The sequence below is a fragment of the Muntiacus reevesi genome, chromosome 20 (assembly GCF_963930625.1).
Source record: "Muntiacus reevesi chromosome 20, mMunRee1.1, whole genome shotgun sequence".
In the NCBI taxonomy this organism is placed as follows: domain Eukaryota; kingdom Metazoa; phylum Chordata; class Mammalia; order Artiodactyla; family Cervidae; genus Muntiacus; species Muntiacus reevesi.
Genome location: NC_089268.1, coordinates 46,395,868 through 46,414,193, shown reverse-complemented (window position 1 = coordinate 46,414,193; position 18,326 = coordinate 46,395,868). Strand labels below are relative to the sequence as shown.

General features: G+C 41.8%; 1 protein-coding gene across 1 annotated transcript in view; it reads right to left on the bottom strand.

The window, feature by feature from the left end:
* Positions 1-18,326, bottom strand: part of LOC136151249 (uncharacterized) — a 226,314-nt gene that overhangs the window by 94,850 nt on the left and 113,138 nt on the right. Inside the window, 1 exon segment of the mRNA XM_065912192.1 lies at positions 16,541-16,638. Coding sequence (XP_065768264.1) covers positions 16,541-16,638 — 98 coding nt within the window.

The window sequence follows — 18,326 nt, the reverse complement described above, 5'->3', positions numbered from 1 at the left end:
AACTGGAAAACTAAATAAGTTCAGAAACAGGCAATTATACGTGTGTCCAGACAGAAAAACTGATAGCGAAATGATAGCAAACCACATGTTTAGCTTGGTACAGGTCAAAAGAACAAAGTGATTCCTTGATCCTTTTACAGTATTTACAGTGTTTCATTGATCTTGATGGACACATGGGACGCATCCCTTCACTTCTCAGGATGCAGAGAAGACTACTTCTATTACACGCAGCAGAGTTGCAAGTCACTGTGTCTCTCCACAGTAGAGCCCCAAACCCCACTCCATGAAGACCGGTCTAATACTCATCAGAACAGCTTATATATTTGCCCACACTGCACCGGCCAACGAGAGCCCCCAGACGCCAGGAAACAAATCACCTTCTTCAGTGTCTGACCTGTGACACAGTGTCCCAGTGGGTTGACCTCAGCGCTAGGACTGGGACAGAAGTGAGGAGTCCTTCCTCTCCTGCCTCTAGGGATTAACCCTGTTTGAGGCCAGCAATCTTCAGGGCAGATTCAAGTAAGGAGACCTTTAGGTCCAAGCCAGTTTTGTGGTGCTGGGTATTCTTGGTTGATGCAGAAAGATAAAATACAGAGCCCTACCACTAGATGCCAAGATTCTTAAGCTTGACTGTGGAAAACAGTAAATTCCTGAGTCCACTGGGATACAGAAAAGGAAACACTCCTCGTCTTCTGAAAATACAGGTGACTAAAAATTGGAATGTTAGAAAAACTTTACATGTCTCGAAATGGTTGATTTTTTTTTTTTTTTTTTTGCAATTGAGAAAGTATCGCAAAGAATTTGAGTTAGCCTACAGCAATAAGACTTAACATTAATATTAAGATACTTATTGTGTGCCAGGCACTGCTTGAAGGGCTTTGTTAGTGGCTGAGCTGCTGAGTCATGCAACTTCACGGACTCTGTAGCCAGCCAGGCTCCTCTGTCCTCCACTGCCTCCCGGAGTTTGCTCAAATTCATGTCCATTGAGTCAATGATGCTATCTAAAAATCTCATCCTCTCTGTTCATAACATTGTATAGGAGGCAGTGACCAAAACCATCCCAAGGAAAAAGAAATGCAAGAAAGGCAAAGTGGTTGCCTGGGGAGGCTTTATAAACAGCTGAGGAAAGAGAAGTGCAAGGTTTTGGTTGCCAAAGGTACCAATCCTTTTAATTATTACCATATCCCTATGAGATTATACTACCATTATGCCTCACAATACTGAGGTCCAAGTCTAATCTAGGACATTATTCATTGATAAAGCCAAAATTTGAACTCAAGGAGTCAACTGCACAGCTTGCACTTGGAAACACTAAACTAAGCTACATTTCCAGGGGAAGGTGTCTCTGAGGGCCATCCCAGAGAAGTACAGAAGAATAAAACTGCCTCAAATCAAGAGCAATTGTGAATTAAACCTTTTATTTTGCATAATGACCCTCGGTCTATATGAAGCATAATATGCTTTGTTCAACTTGCAACGTTTAGTTAGTAAAGTATCCTTTCCAACTCTGAGGTTTGATGATGCTTTTAGTTCTTAAAGGAAATGGTGCATACTGGTTTAATAACGGTGCTTATTCTGTAAAATCAGTACTCAAATATTTTGAAGAAATCATTCAAAAACACACTTACTCAAAACAAAATAGACAAAATCATCTACTTTGCTCCATGCTTTCTAAACCTAGCCTTCTAAACTTAGTAGTTGAATAGCCCTAAATTCAACAGAATGGCTCATCAACCCTACCCCCAACTCTAAAAATCAATCCTTACTCCCAGGAATAGTTCTAATAAAAGCCCTGTGAAAGAAGCCCCTGGAATGGCTGAGAGAGCGGTTGCAATGGGCCCCATACCTCTTTGGCACCTAGTTCTCCAGTAACTATTTCCTACTAGACAACATTCTCCATCAGCAACTCAGTATTCTCCCTCGAAGCCCCATCCTCGGTGGAAGAAATTCCTTACCCATTATTTCAGTTTCTTTATGAGTAAACCACTGATACCTGTGTGACTGCTTCATTGTACAAGGAGAACATGACCTAGAAAGTCTGGATCCAACACTGGGAGGTGTGATAATTACTAACTGGCTGCACTTCATTGAGTTACATAACTCCCTCAACCTATAGTTCCTACATTTGCAACTTAGTAGGTCCCATGACAAAATGGACTTCGTGGCCCTGAGTACACTGTTAAGCCTTTGCTAGTAAAGACTGAGTCTGATGCATTTTTGCATAACCAGCACCTAATCCACCGTCAGTGTTCATAAGTGAGTGTGTACTGTATCCATACATGAAAGAATATGTAAGCAAGCTTCCTCGTAATACTTTGGTCCTTCCTAAAACAGAGTTCCGGACTTCCCTATTCTGACACACCCCACTGGATCCTAAGTCTCAGTAATACTCTGACATCTAAAGCTAACTTCCCTCTGGTGCAGGTTTGGGGTTCCATCTCACAAGGCAGAATGGGGACTAATGACTTGAGGTGAAATTTTCTCCCCCTGTCCCTCCACCCCCCCCCCCACTGCATTACACTCACTCATCATACAATCAAAGCTCAAAGCATCATAAGAATTAAATTCTGCTCTCATGGACAGCTCCTTTTCCCCCCACTAGATAGTCAGCCACCGCTGTAAATCCTCTAAGGCAATCCTGCATACAAATGCTGATGGTCGTGCTGAAACACATGAGCAAGCAGGCTCAGAGATGGGTTGATAGCTTCCGTACTGAAGCCACATCATTATGAGCTGGCAAAAAGCTAGGTCAGATACGGCCAACACCTGGAAAAATCACAGAGGCATCCAAATACTGTCGCCCATGGCAGCAAACCAAAGACTGGAAGTGAATTTCCTCCATACTATCCACTCCAATGATGAACAGTTGGATAAGAAGTAGCGACTCTCATTAAGCTTTCCAGTACATCATTGGGAAGCTTGTCAGCTCGAATGTGGCTACAACGTAGCATCGAGATAGAGATGAACATTCAAGTCTCCAGAGCTGCCCGTCCACACAATTACCTTAATGTGTCCCAGATTTGAACCCATCACTGATGTCCCCATTAGTCACTGGACTTATTCCACTCGCGCCACCCAAATGCCACTCTCCAAGTCAAACGGTGGCATCGAATCTGCACCAGCAAACCTTGGAGGCTGTCCAGCTCACAGAGGCTGAGGCCAACCTAATCAAAAGGCAGCACTTTGGGGAAAGAGTTTGTCAACAGAATGAACGGAAAGCCAACTCTACAACTTTTGATGATAATCTACACAGGGGAAAAGGACAGAGAAAATACAGCAACTCCAAAAACCATTTCCTGAGCAATAACATGTGCCCGTCATTCTTCTCAGTGATACTGGGCATAAAAACATGACGGCTCAACAGCGTTTGCCTTCAAGGAAACTGCAGCCAAGAAGAGGACGTCAATAGCAGGTGTAGGGCATTTATACACTTTGAGGTTAAGAAACCTAGGTGAGAATTCAGCTGCGACTCTTACTTGCTTATGTCACAAGGCAAAGTATCTAAATGTCCAAGCTTCAGTTTCCCCATCTAGGTAATAAGCAAAAGATTACTGTTTGGTAGATAGGAAAGAGAAAACTGGTGTGTTATGCGGATTAAAAATAAAACTGGGTTAAGTGAACTTCAAATGGATTGCCATTCATTTCAAATTGTGTGCCTTACTATTTGCTTTAACTGTAGAAGAGCAGATTTATAATTCATATATTTGGGAAGAGAGAGAAACAGAGAGAAGAGAGAGAGGTAAAAAAGGGAGAGAGAAAAAGAAACAGAAAGGTCAGAAATCAAATTAAAAATAAGAATAAAAATCTCTATTCCCACATCCATAAACTGAATTATCTAGAGGAGACTTGTGAGGCCTGATAAATCCCCAAACAACTTCAATTTAAAATATCCTGAGAACTGCTGTTCTTAAGTTATTCCCTTGGTTCCAATCTGCTATCAGCCAGAATCAGAAAGGTACCCAAGATAAGAATAAATTTAAGATTTACTATTATTCAGCTTGATTCTCCTGTTCTAGATCCACAGGGTGCAACAAACGTCTCTCCCAGCGTGGTACAAAGAAGAAACGAAGGAAGAAAAAAGAAATTCTTCCACCTGTGCCCTTCCAGGAGCGCCCACACTTCTGAAAGCCTCAGTGTCACTCGTGGCTTTCCTCCTCGCCAGGTCATGACACATGACTCCGTGGCTATGTCAAACGTGTGTGCCTGTTGTTTGGAGGTGACGCCTGCTAATAGTCCTAACACACTACCTGCTGTTTAGTCACTCAGTCGTGTCCAACTCTTTGTGACCCCGTGGACTGTAGCCCTCCAGGCTCCTCTGTCAGTGGGATTTCCCAGGCAAGAGTACCAGACTGGGTTGCCGTTTCCTCCTCCTGCTGGACTGAGGGATTTAATTAAAACTGTCAACTGATTTCATTGTAGCTGGAGGCAGCATAGCATGGTGATCGTGTTTGGAGTTCATCTTGGGTATGAATCCAGCTCAACCACTTCACAGGCATGTGACTTTGACAAGTTTAACTCATCTCTCCCTGCCTCAGTTTCCTCATCTGTAAAATGGGCACAGTAGTGTTACCCATACCACAGGGCTGTTGAGGGACTGAGAAAGATACACGAGAACAGTTAGAATAGTACTCATATAGAGGGGGCACGGAATACATGTTAGTAATTTATTACTGACATCAATGGAAATACATGCAAAAAATCTGTATTTTTTATTTTTAATCCTTCTTTCTGTTTAGTGCCTAGTATGAAGGCTTGAATGGAGCTTCCGGAAGTCAGGAAGAGAGAATATCACAACAATTTAGCCTTCAAAAAAAGAATGAAGAAAGGGAACATTTGCCAGAGATGTTACAAAGAAAAACCAGTGAAGAGAAGAGGGGTGTGGCCTGGTCCACTTCACTCATCCATGGAGCCCAGCACAGAAGTTGCTCAACCTAGGAAGATGGTGACCCCAAAGAGCCAGGTGGTGATGGGTAGCAGCAATGTGAATGGTACCCAGGGGGAGCTGGGAAGATAGTCCCTAAATGAAACCAGTATACTCTGCTTGTTCTCTGCACTCCAAAGAGGTGAAAACTACATCTCCTTGGATTCTTTCAAAGCATCTACATAGAGTTCTATTTACTTACTGGTAAGTTTCTCATTCTTACAGGGGGTAACTGGGTGAAAAAAAAAAAAAATGGTGAGGGATATTGAAACTGAGATAATCTGATAACTAATTAATCTAAACAATATTTAACAAATCTTTAAACCCTAGGTAAATGCAAAGATAGATGATTAGACAGATAGATAATGGAATATAAATAGAGCAATAAATAGATTGACTTTTGACTTGGGATTTTAGTGAATTAAACTGGTATTAATAATTTTAAAAACATGGACAAGGATTTTAACTCAATATTAGCAAAAACTTTTAAACTGTCAAAATGCCCAAAATGAGTGGGTAGCCTTAAAATACAGTAAGTGTTCCTTCCCTGAAACTATTAGCTTAGGTTTTATGACAACTGAGCAGGAAGCTGTCAACAAGCATCAACTTTCAGGTGGAAAGGAACATGGTCCCTGTCACATGAGGGGCAGAGAGATGGAGCTTAACACTGAAAATCCTTATAGTCTTTTCCTCCAAAATCCCTGTAAAATGTCATACAAAGAGAATACTTAAAAACCAAAAACCTTGAAATATTAAACAGCCTGGCTACTGGGATAAGGATACCTTGGGCATCCCTGATGGCCTAAATAGTAAAGCATTTTTGCCTTCAATGCAGGAGACCCAGGTTTGATCCCTAGAATTGGAAAGATCCCCTGGAGAAGGGAACAGTTACCCACTCCAGCGTTCTGGCCTGGAGAATTCTATGGACAGAGAAGTTTTCGGGGCTATAGTCCAGGGGGGGTCACAAAGAGTCGGACATACCTGAGTGAATTTTTATTTGTCCCATGTTATGTAAGAATCCAGTTATTAAGCTAGAAACAAACAAGATAAATATACATTTGTCTCTTTAAGTTAGGAATAGACCATAACTGATGTCAATTGTTTTCCTCCCTAGAAATTTTCTACTCACTCTGCATCTTTTCCACAAGACACAGTCTACTGATCTATATTTCAAAAAGATGATATACCATCAGCGTCGTTAAGAACCTTAAATTCTTGCTTGTCTTCAGAGAGATGAGTGTAACACCCATCTGTTGAGAACACCAATTGAATTAATGATTCTGAAATCATATAAGCTATTGCCATATTCCAATCTGAGTAAGACAAAATCCAAAGCAGTTTAGGTAACATAAAATACTGAATAATCATGAAAATTAGTGGATTGTGAAATGAATGACCACCTACCGTCACCGATGAAGTTGGCCCAAGACTCTCCAGTTTATTAAAGAAGGCATAAAGTATATGAGAGTGAAAGAATTTACAATGCCTGAAGCTCAAAATACACCCACTCAATTGTTTTCTCTGTGCTGTTTGCAAACTGTTACAAGAGAACATTATCCATTTTACTGGTCACTTGTGTTTTTGCCTCAAATAAATCCCTACATTGCTTCCTGCCCAGCTTTGCCCTTTCATCACTTAAATCATGTGGCTTGAATTTGAACTGGCTCATAATCTGAAACTCCTGGATATTTAAATCTTATCACTGATGTCATATTAGGTTTCCAGACCGTTGGCTAAATTAATTCTACTCAGCTCATTCTCCACCTCTCCAACTGAATCAGTGTGGCATCCATAAGATAAACCTTCTACACCATACTGTGCCCATTTTCCAAATTGTACTAAAGGAAAAGGCAACTAGTTACACACTCTGCATTGATGGAGCCCAGACAACAGGGAACAATGTCCAGAATCTAGGACACCATGTAAACTTGACAAACGTGGAATAAAAGAACACCTGCTCCGCGATGCATCAGGGCTACATTTGTGCAGGTTCATTGTCTCATTAAGATTGCTTTCAGCTATGAGCATCCGAATGTTCATCCAAGAATATGGTAAAAAAAAACAAAACACTGCATTTCACTTTTCAGAAAGTGGTTGTAAGCAAGAGCTCAACATCACAGCATGCTGGTTGATCTCGCTCCCGTTTTCTTCCTTATGTAGACACTTCCAGGGGCTTCCCATGTGGCAAAAGGAGAAAGGGGTGGCAGAGGATGAGATGGGTAGATAGCATCACAGATTCAGTGGACATGAATTGGAGCAGCCTCCTGGAGATAGTGGAAGACAGAGGAGCCTGGCGTGCTGCCGTCCATGGAATCGACTAAACAACAAAGGCACAGAGGAGGAGAAAGCTGCCATGACGTGGGGCTGATCGTGAGGCCAACGGCTTGCTTCTAGCCAAGAGCAAATGACAAAGGTGAGGGGGTTTACAGAAGTAATTAGATCCTGGACAGCTGGTTTGGAGTTAATGTATTCTGGTGATTCTGGGAAGCCCTGACTTCATCAGGTCAAAGCTTCAGGCTCCCTCCCCAAGGTGACAGACTCCCCTGGCAGGTTTCATAAAGTGATAGCCGTGGTCAGACCGGAACTCTGGGCCCCGAGGGCAGGAAACGGGCAGCACAGAGCCAAGGCCTCCGCTCCTTCAGCCAGAGGACATAAACCCGGCGGAGCCTGGATGAGCCGAAGGCAGAGACTCCCCTATTAAGCCCCCAGCCGGTAACGCAGCCCTGCTGACTCCTTGACTGTAGCTTTGTAAGAGCCCAGGAAGAAATCACGAGATTAAAACATGCGTCTCACTCTGAGCTGCTGGGCTGTGTGTTTAATTGTTCAGTCGTGTCCGACTCTTTGTGACCCCGTGGGCTGCAGCCCGCCAGGCTCCTCTGTCCATGGGATTCTCCAGGCAAGAACACTGGAGTGGGCTCCATGCCCTCCTCTGGGCCATCTTCCCAACCCAGGGATCAAACCCAGGTCTGCAGGCAGATTCTTTACCAGAGAATTTATTCCGTTACCAGAGAAGCCCAGGTACTATTAGCTCTGTTTTAAAGATAACTTCTTTTTTAACAGAAACTGAGGTACAAGGAATTTGAGAAACTTGTCTAAGTAATTCATAATGCTAGCTGGTTTGGGTTTAGGTATTATGGCCCCAGAACCTATATACTTAGCCATTAAGATGTGTTCCTTCTTAGTACAATTAGCTGGTCATGCTTTAGTGCCACCTAATACGATAGAGATATCAGTCAATAACTACCCGGTTACATGTGGATCATTGATAAATTACTGGCAGAAATATTCCTCCATAGGGATTCACTTTGCTGTGCCATTCTAAGCTGACTTGGTTCTCACTCCTCCTCCATGGCATCTTATCTTCACCCACATCCACCCAACACTGTGGAATATGCCAGTAATACTATAACACATTGCTTTGTAAAAGTCATCTACTGTACACTCTAAAGTCCCCTGATGACTCTGAGGTCAGCCAGGTGACATGCTCTAGTGCAATGAGAAGTGGAGAGGAAGAGGAATGAGCCAGCTGAGTGTTGGGGAAATGAGCCACCTAACAATGACAGGCTTTACTTTCTTGGGCTTCAAAATCACTGCAGACAGTGACTGCAGCCATGAAATTAAAAGATGCTTGCTCCTTGGAAGAAATGCTATTACAAACCTAGACAGCATATTTAAAAGCAGAGACATTACTTTTCCAAAAAACATCCATATGGTCAAAGCTTTGGTTTTTCCAGTAGTCATGAAAGGATGAGAGTTGGACCATAATGAAAGCTGAGTGCCGAAGAATTGATTCTTTTGAACGGTGGTGCTGGAGAAGACTCTTGAGAGTCACTTGGACAGCAAGAGGATCAAACCAGACAATCCTAAAGGAAATCAACCCGGAATGTTCATTGGAAGCACTGATGCTGAAGCTGAAGCTCCAATACTTTGGCCACTTGATGTAAAGAACTGACTCACTGGAAAAGACCCTGATGCTGGTAAGATTGAAGGCAGAAGCAAAAAGGGGTGATAGAGGATGAGATGGTTGGATGGCATCAGTGACTCAATGGATATGAATTTGAGCAAGCTCTGGGAGTTGGTGAAGAACAGGGAAGCCTGGTGTGCTGCAGTCCACGGGGTTGCAAAGAGTTCAACACTACTGAGTGACTGAATAAAAACAACAAAATCTCTCTGAACTTTGGATAGATAATCTGTAAAATTGGCTGAAGGATATCACATCATCAGGGTATTTTGAAGACCAAATGAAAAAAGAAAAGGTATGGGAATGAGATTAGGAGTTTTATAAACTATAAAACTCTGCAGAATCTCATGTGGTTATTTTATTGTCAGCGAGGTGGATACACAACATTATTTTTTTCTCTTTTGGGAAGAATAATTATGAAGGGATAAATTTGGATACCCCTTAGAAAGCTTGTTAGTGCAAAAAAATTTTTTTTGTTTTTTTGGCCACACTGCACGGCATGTGGGATCTTAGTTCCCTGACAAGGGATTGAGCCCATGTCCCCTACACTGGAAGCATGGAGTCTTAACCACTGGACCACCAGGGAAGTCCCCCTAGTGCAAGAATTGTATACTTAAAAAATCACTTGATAGACAAGAGATAATACTACTCTTCTACCAAATTAAGAAATGCTTTATTCTGGTCATAGTGCAGACACAATATTGCAATAGATTTTGGGGATTGGGACATTTGTTTTGATCATTAGGTCTCAGGATATATTTAAATGGTGAAAAGAAAAAAAAAATACTTTGAGGTGACTGTAACAACTCTTCGATTTGTTGAGACTGAGTATACATCTATTTAACCCTTAAGAAGGGGTGGGGGGAGTGAACTGAAGGCATTATAGGTGGATCATGGGAGCCTTTTCCAAAAGGCCACGTTTATTTTCAAGTGTTTAGATTGCCGAGACAAGGATTTCTCTCCAACGTCCAATTCATCATCCTCCTTACTCACTGTAAAATCAATCTGTTCTGTTTGTACGACATAAACAACAAGTCATTTCTCAAGAATGAGGCAGACCATATGTGAAGGTGTTTGGGGAAAGCACAACAGGGAATACGCCAATCAAAGGAGCATCTGCATTTTATTTCAATGTCAAATCACATGTGAGTTATAAAAAGGAAAGTGTATCACTTGTATTGAAGAATAACTTTCCTGTTGTGATACTTATAGTTAACTCATACCTTCCCTAAGCAATGAATGGAGGCCAGTCACATAAATGAATGGCCGAGAACACAAAAACGAAGCCATTCTGTGTGGTCGGCAACATGTGCATTTAACAAACATCTCAGCATCTGCCCTCTATTCACCTCCTTGGCCGGAGGAAATTTACAACAACCCATTATACGTATTTTCCTAAGAATCAGCACTTTCTCCTGAATCTATTAATAAATATCAAAGCAGCTTGCAATTGATTGGAGCAGGAAGCGATAAAAAAGACTAGCAGAGTTCTAGGAAGAATTTGTTTTTTTATAATTGGTACTGGATTGAGATTGAAAGGAAGTGAGTTGTAATCCCATTTCCACTCCTTATTAGCTGTCTGACCTAAGGCAAAGTCACTTAACTTCTATCAGTCTCAGTTTGATCCTAGTATAAACCAACGGGGCTGAACAAAATCATCCCTGATATCCTGCTCTAAAAACTTATGACTCTCTGGTTGCTTAGGCACCAAGTCGTTTTTGAATATTAACGGAAACCTTTTGAGATGGCCTTGTTACGGAGCTCAGTCCACAGTCATGAGTTAGGTACCTCTGAAAACCATGTTAACTTCTCTAAGCTACCCAAGTGATGGCCACTGCCTTGAAGCAGTCATTAGCACTGTTTCCAGAGGAATTGAACAGGTCTTCTGACGTACTCCATTGGATAAATCGCTGCACACAGATGAAGGGCATGAGTGCATTAGGAAGCAGGGTAGGCGATGAGATTCTGAGGCTATGCTTAGGCAGGCAAATGAGTGCTTATTTATGTAATTAACTGAGTGGACAATATAAACATTCTCACTAAAGTCTTTCCTCTCGTAGTGTTCTGCCCCTAGTCCGAGTCCCCAGTCGGGAAAGAAGGCTCCTCGAAACAATGCAACTCGCAATAGGGGAATTTATTACTGACTCGAGCCAGGGCCTCCCGCCCTCACCAGGTGTGTGAGGACGAAAGGCCCCGAGCCCCAGTTCTCTCGGGTATTTATTAGGTCAAAACAAGCAGCAGGTAGTTGGCGCAATCGGATTGGTTACACAGTGGGTAGTTGGCGTAAGCAGATTGGTCACACAGTTGCAAGGTAATTTTTGTTGGCCCAACGTGGGGCTTTCAGCTTTCCCCTGATAGGTTCCATTTTTTCTGGCTAGGCATGTGTTGACTGGCTGGCTCCAGGAGGCCTGATAATTATGTTACCCTGGGAAACCAGGCCTACTCCTAATCTAGGCTGCCTGCCATGGCGTTAGCCATGACAGCTTCACAGTAGGAAAATAGATAAAATCTTCCCAATGGACAATATATTTTTTAACCTGAAATACATGTTTTTGCTTTCAAATTGTGGTACTGGAGAAGACTCTTGAGAGTCCTTTGGACTGCAAGGAGATCCAACCAGTAAATCTTAAAGGAAATCAGTCCTGAATATTCATTAGAAGGACGAATGCTGGAGCTGGAGCTCCAATACTTTGGCCACCTGATGTGAAGAGCTGACTCACTGGAAAAGACCCTGATGCTGGGAAAGACTGAAGGCAGGAGGAGAAGGGGGTGACAGAGGGTGGGATAGTTGGGTGGCATCACTGACTCAACATGAATTTGAGCAAGCTCCAAGAGATAGTGAAGGATAGAGGAGCTGGCAAGCTGCAGTCCATGGGGTCACAAAGAGTTGGACATGAATTAGCAACTGAACAACAACAAATGTGTTGTGAAGTATGCATATAATTTTATTCATCATTAATGTGGACTTGAGGTAGCTCCAAAGACACATTTCCATTAGCTGGACCAGAACAGAATATGTGTCCCCTACAAAGCACTGGTGAGACTCTTACATCCACTGGCTTCAAATGCCAAATATTAACAAGAGGTGGTACAGGAATTGGGGAGGGTAAATTGGTGGCCATGGCCACTGAGAGTATCAAACTTAAATCGTTTCAGGCTAAGAGCTTATAGGAGGGAAGGAATTTCTATCACCAAGTATCAAAATATAACATCCTATGAAAAGGCTTGGAGCGCCTCGTTGAGATCATGTGCCTACCCCTGAATTGTTCACAGTTGTGAACATAATACATGCCACAGTCCAATGCCTTGGGCTATGTAGATGGTATGTGACTAGCTGGGGGGTTTGCAATCATAAAAGAGGGCGAGTGAAGGAATTCTTAGGGAAGAAACATCCTCAACAGATAGAAACAATAGTCACCACGGACAAACAGACCCAGAACATCTACAGTCATTTTGTCCCATTGCTCTTTTCTCCAGAAAATTCCTTCTGGAAACGCCAAAATTCTTAATTTACTCTTATTTTTTATGTATTAATTTGATAAATATTAAGTGCTTGCAATTTATCAGTCACTGAGCGTGGGCCAGGAAGAACACAACAGACTTAATCTCCATCCCTGTGAAATTTATTAAACTTACTGTCCAGTGGGGGATTCCCAGGTGGCATGAGTGGTAAGGGACCTGCCTGCCGATGCAGGAGACGTAAGAGATGCAGTTTCCATCCCTGGTTGGAGAAGATCCCCTGGAGAAGGAGATGTCAACCCACTCTAGTATTCTCGCCTGGAGAAGCCCATGGACAGAGGAGCCTGGTGGGCAACAAAACAGTCCATGGGATCACAAAGAGTTGGACCTGACAAGTAACAGCAGCAGGCACTAGTCGGGGAGGGGGCTTATTGGACACCTAATGACCACGTTTTGAGTGGCACTTAAAGGTCTGCAGAGTGTAAAAGAAGCACATAACAGTCAGAGCCCAGCACCAAATGGGTAAAGATGGAAATCAATCATCTAGTACTAAAGTATCCAGGGACACCTTGGACATCTCGTGTTATCTAAAATGGAAGCATAAGGACTTCCCTGGTGGTCCAGAGGCTGAGAGTCTGCCTACCCATGCAGAGGACACGGGTTCCATCCCTGGTCCTGGAATACCCCCCATGCTGCAGGGCTACTAAGCCCATGTACCACAAGTACTGAATCCATGTGCCTGGAGACCGTGCTCCGCAACAAGAGATGCCCCGGCAATGAGAAGCCCACACACCGCAACTGCAGAAGAGCCCCAACTCGCCACACCAGAGAAAGCTCACAGGCAATGAAGACCCAGCACAGCCAGAAATAAATCAGTAACATTTTTCAAAAATTAGAAAATAATATATGAGCAGAAGAGGGGCATCTGCTCACAACAACATAGAAAATCTCAAAGAGGAAACTTAAGAATCCTGCAAGTGTTAGCTCTGATGCTCAGAAGGGGCAACTGGGATACAAACCCCACCAAGCAAGGGCCCAAAGGACTTCCGTCTATGATCAGCCAACGCTATGGGCAGCAGGCCCACTGGTCTAAGACGCGCTGGAAGCAGGTTCCATTTTCCACACTCAGAGGCAACTTAATTGGCTCTCTTTCTGTTTGAGAAAATCTAACGGTCTTCATATTATATTTTGGAAGTTTGAAAAAAAAAATGATTTTCAGCTACAAACAAGATAATGTTACATTTGACTAGTTAAAGGTCTAGTATGTTAACAGAGGAAAAGAACAGAAGCTGTGATTTACTGAAGTTTTAGTAATCTACCAAATTTACCAGCATCAGCATGTGAAAGGAGGCACGTGGTTGGGATGGGGAGGGGAAGAGATAGACCTTGTGGGATAGAGAGAGGGAGGGAGAGAGAGAGAGAGGGAAAGAGAGAGAGAGAGGAGATCTACGCTGAGACTCCCTTCACAGGGGCAGCAACTGCTTCCCACACAAAGTCACGTGTATCTTTGAAGCTGGGTAGTACAGTATTCTGTGTTAAATGCCTTTTATGGGGATTTGGAGAGGATTTGGGTAAAGGCTGCCCCCATAAATGATTTACCAGCTCTAATAAAACATCAAGGAAATTGTTCAGATTTTATCTCAGGCCATTTAAAACACAACGTGATTATAGAGGTCTCAGCAGCCCCCATATCCTCAACTTTGGTTTAAAAGAAATGTTTGGAGTGGTTAATTACCCCATATTCCTTAAAAAAAAAAAAAAAAAAGATAGCAATTTCAAGACAAAGGAGAGGTTGGAAGTGAATAAACAGGTAAGACAACCAAGGGGGCTGGGAGAGACAAGCTGAGTGATCGCTCATTTACCCTCTTATTCATTCACCCAATAAATATTTACTGGTTGCCCATTATAACCCAGGTATTTTAAAACTAGGGTCTAGAGATCCAGGAGTGATAGGACAAGTGGGGTTTCTGGGAGGGAATATATGAAGGAAATGGCAAGCCATTCCAGTATTCTTGCCTGGGAAATCTCATAGACAGAGGAGCCTGGCGGGCTACAGTCTGTAGGGTTGCAAAGAGTCAGATACGACTTAGCAACTAAACAGCAGCAGCAACATAGCTCACTCGCCGTGCTGTAGAGCAGAGCATTGTGATCACAGCAGCATTGTAAAGCAGCTATCCTCCAGTTACAAATTTTTACCAAAGGGTTTCTGTCTGCCCGCCGCTTCTTTTTAGTGAGAGAAAGCAGAAATATCCAAATAAATGACACAAAAATAAATATAAATTATTAACTTAAACTGTGCTAAGTACTTTAAAGGAAGAAAGTTATGCGACAATAAACCACCAGAGCGGAGTGGGTACCCCTTTATGTAGGATTTTCAGGAAAGACCTCTCTGGAGCAGGAAAATCTATACTGAGACCTGCAGTACTTGTTTCCATCCTACTAAGATCCCAGAGAACATTCCAGACAAAGGAGGCATCTAGTGGAAAGACCCTGACGTTACAAAGAGCTTGGTGCCTTTGAAGAGCACATCCTCTTGTGACTGACGCTTCCTATTTTAACCTTTGGAAAAGACATTTTCTCAAAATTTATTATTATTAATATTAGTTGCCTTTATCAAAAATCTATACACACCAAGTGATTGTCCAGGCTATCTTACTTAAGTCATCTCTCAGTTTTCACAATAAACAAAAAGCTCTACAATATAGATATTATTATTCCAACTTCATACAGGAGAAAATAGACCTAGATAGTTTAATCATGCATATTAAGCAACTGAACTGAGTGATTTCTTATCTCCAGGCCTCTTTGACTCCCCTTCCTGCTTGATGTTTCTTAAGCACAAGCCTACATCTCTCTTTTTTTCCGAAAAAACTTTTGGCCCCACACCATAGCATGTGGAATCTTTGTTTCCCCACCAGCGATTGAGCCCTGCAATGGAAGGAGGAGTCTCAACCACTGCACCACTGGGGAAGTCCCGGCTTGCATCTCTTAACCCGGAGAACCGCTCACTGGTGAGCTTGGAGACCATACTTCAGCGGCTCCAGGGAAGCACTGGTGAAGATGCTGAGACTTCTACATTTAAATGAAAACTCATAAAGACGTGACTGGACAAGGGAAATTTGAGCTGCTACCACTCCTCCTGCGGATGGTTCCAGGATGGAAGAGTAAGAGAAAAATCTTCAGAAACCAAACCATAAGGCAGATAAATGCCCAGGGGGAAAGCCCCTCTGCAGGAATCTTGAGGGGCAAGGTGGCCGTGGTTTGGCGCGGATGGACTTTGACAAGCTACCCCATTTCGTCCTCTTTCCTAGTTACTCTACGCGTCACGGCGCCACTTACTGTGGTTCCTTCCTTTATCCTCACGAATCCCACCACTGCAAAATCCTGTACTCGTTACCTCTGAGAACTTCCACTGCTCACTTTTCTATGTGTATATTTTCCTGTTTGCTATACACATGCTTGCATAGACAATTAAACCTGTACACACACCTCCAGGTAGAGAGCCGTAACCACAATCTGCTTAAGTGAACTAAGGTTTGCAGTGGGTATCAGTCCAGCCTTCCCCCCAACCCCATCTCCAGACACTGCCCACCCCAAGTCGTCAACACTTCTCCACTGTCATATTCTTCCCAAGATCTGGCTCAAACTTCTGAAAATCCTTCGCTATTCTCAAGATCATCTTCTTCTCCAGGTGTGCGTGTGTGTGTGTGTGTGTGTGTGTGTGCATTCTTTGAAAAAAAAAGTGTTATCATATCACACTGATGTTTTTAAATATATATAGACTTCATTGAACTATGAGCTTTCCCAAATCAGGGTACAAATCAGTTTGTAATAAGCACACAATCAGTATTTCTCAAATAAATGTATAATAGAAGAATAGAATAAGTAACTGCTACTGCTAAGTCACTTCAGTCGTGTCCGACTCTGTGCGACCCCACCCCTGGGATTCTCCAGGCAAGAACAGTGGAGTGGGTTGTCATTTCCTTGTCCAATGCAGTAAAGTGAAAGTGAAGTCGTTCAGTCGTGTCTGACTCTTCGCGACCCCATGGACTGCAGCCTACCAGGCTCCTCCGTCCTCGGGATTTTCCAGCCTAGAGTACTGGAGTGGGGTGCCATTGCCTTCTCTGAGAATAAGTAAAGATTTGTTGAATTAAATGAATTCAAAATTTTAAATAGAAAGACAGGATAGAATTACTCACCAAACTGAAAATTTGTGTTTTTCCAGCTCCTCCAAATAAGATATATCTTGTGAATAGTCTTCAGTTTCTCCAGTTTTCCAAGCAATTGGTTTTTCCTCCTAAGAATGAAATGAAATAAATAGGAAAAAAATTACCAAGGAGCACATAGAAAGTTTACCTGGTTTCAGTGACAATTTTCCCAGAATGACCTATAGAATCATTGGTCAGATTATTTACTGTTGGCATTTTTAATTTTTCCTTTTCATTCCTGAGTAGCTTAAGGATTACTGAAATTCTTTAAAATATATGAGAGCTTTGAACTGTCCCAATTAAAAATATTTGATTTGCACACCTTACTTGACTGCTTACCATATGCTTTTGTAGTCATTCAAATTTCAAATGTGATGGTATTTCTTTATAAGATGCTTAGATACTTTATTCAATCTTGCTGAATAAAAAGTTGAAACTGCTACCAAGAATTATATCAAAGATTTGGTTTACCCATCAACACTCCTGATTTGTTAATATATATAGGGGTTTTATGATAGAGTGTACTAAATTGCTTTCAATTTGGTTAATCTGCCAATATTTATCCCAATTGTTCAAATATACTCATGGTGACAATGCTACGTTGTATATTTCTTTGTATTTTTCACAACTTCTAACATGGTAATAAGCACACAGTAAATACTCAAGGGTTAGAGGTCATTTCATTAAGTACTTATGTTACAATAATGACAGTAGACTACCTCCAGATGCTAAGCCACAAAGATATATACCTGTTAACTCTAAAAATAGCAAAAATTTTCTGAATCTTAGCATTTCATTTAAAGAATATTCAAGTTAATGTACTAAAAATCCTTTAAAATAGGTGTTTGGGAAGACATAAAGTCACAGACATTTGTTCATCTCCAAAGAAATAAACCCAAAGAAAATGAGAGTTTTAAATCTAAAAAGAAGTAAACATACATAGTCAAATTCCTAGGTTGAGTGAATACCAGAGTGTGTGAATTCGTTAACATGAATATACTCTAACAATCTAAACAATTCATCAAGCACAAATATGAATCTGCACCTAAGAAATGATGCTTAAGTAAGGACATCATCAACACTTAAAAGACAGAAAGTAGATCCTCTGACCCATTACAGCTCTTAAGTTCCTGAAGCCAAAGCAGATCATCATCATTTAAAAAAAAATTCTTCCCTCAGCATTGTCTTCAGAAAGATGAATTTCTATTCTTTAAGAGAGAAACTGTTGCAAATTTGTTCTGAAACAGCTCGTTTCACATAATATGGCTACTCAGAGTCTGACCCATTGCAGAAATCAACAGCAAACATGTAAATATCAATATAAATTGCTAGAATTCAAAATGTGGTTTTCAAGTTCATGAGGTGAAAATTTGGTGTGAGGATTGCCATTCAAACAGAGCATCAGTGAGGAAGCAATAAACGTGCACTCTGTCAAACACAACCAAAAGAGAGCCAAGAAGTGTTTTAAAGAATTTTGAAAAGCTAAAGTGTATTGTGTTATAATCATAAGCACACCAAGTGGTGGTCAGAAGACATTCATTCAAGTCTTCTCACCACTTTGGAAACTGAATTTGAGCTTTTTAATCTGAAAAATGGAGATATTTGTCTTGTATAGATCGCAGGACTTTTTATGAAGACCAAATGATATAATAGCAATAAGGTTCTTTCTGGGGATGGAAAGGATAGAACTTAACATGCTTTAGGACATTAAGGATCTAAGTAGCATCTGGTACAATGCAATATATACCACGGGTGAGAAACATTAGATGAAATATTC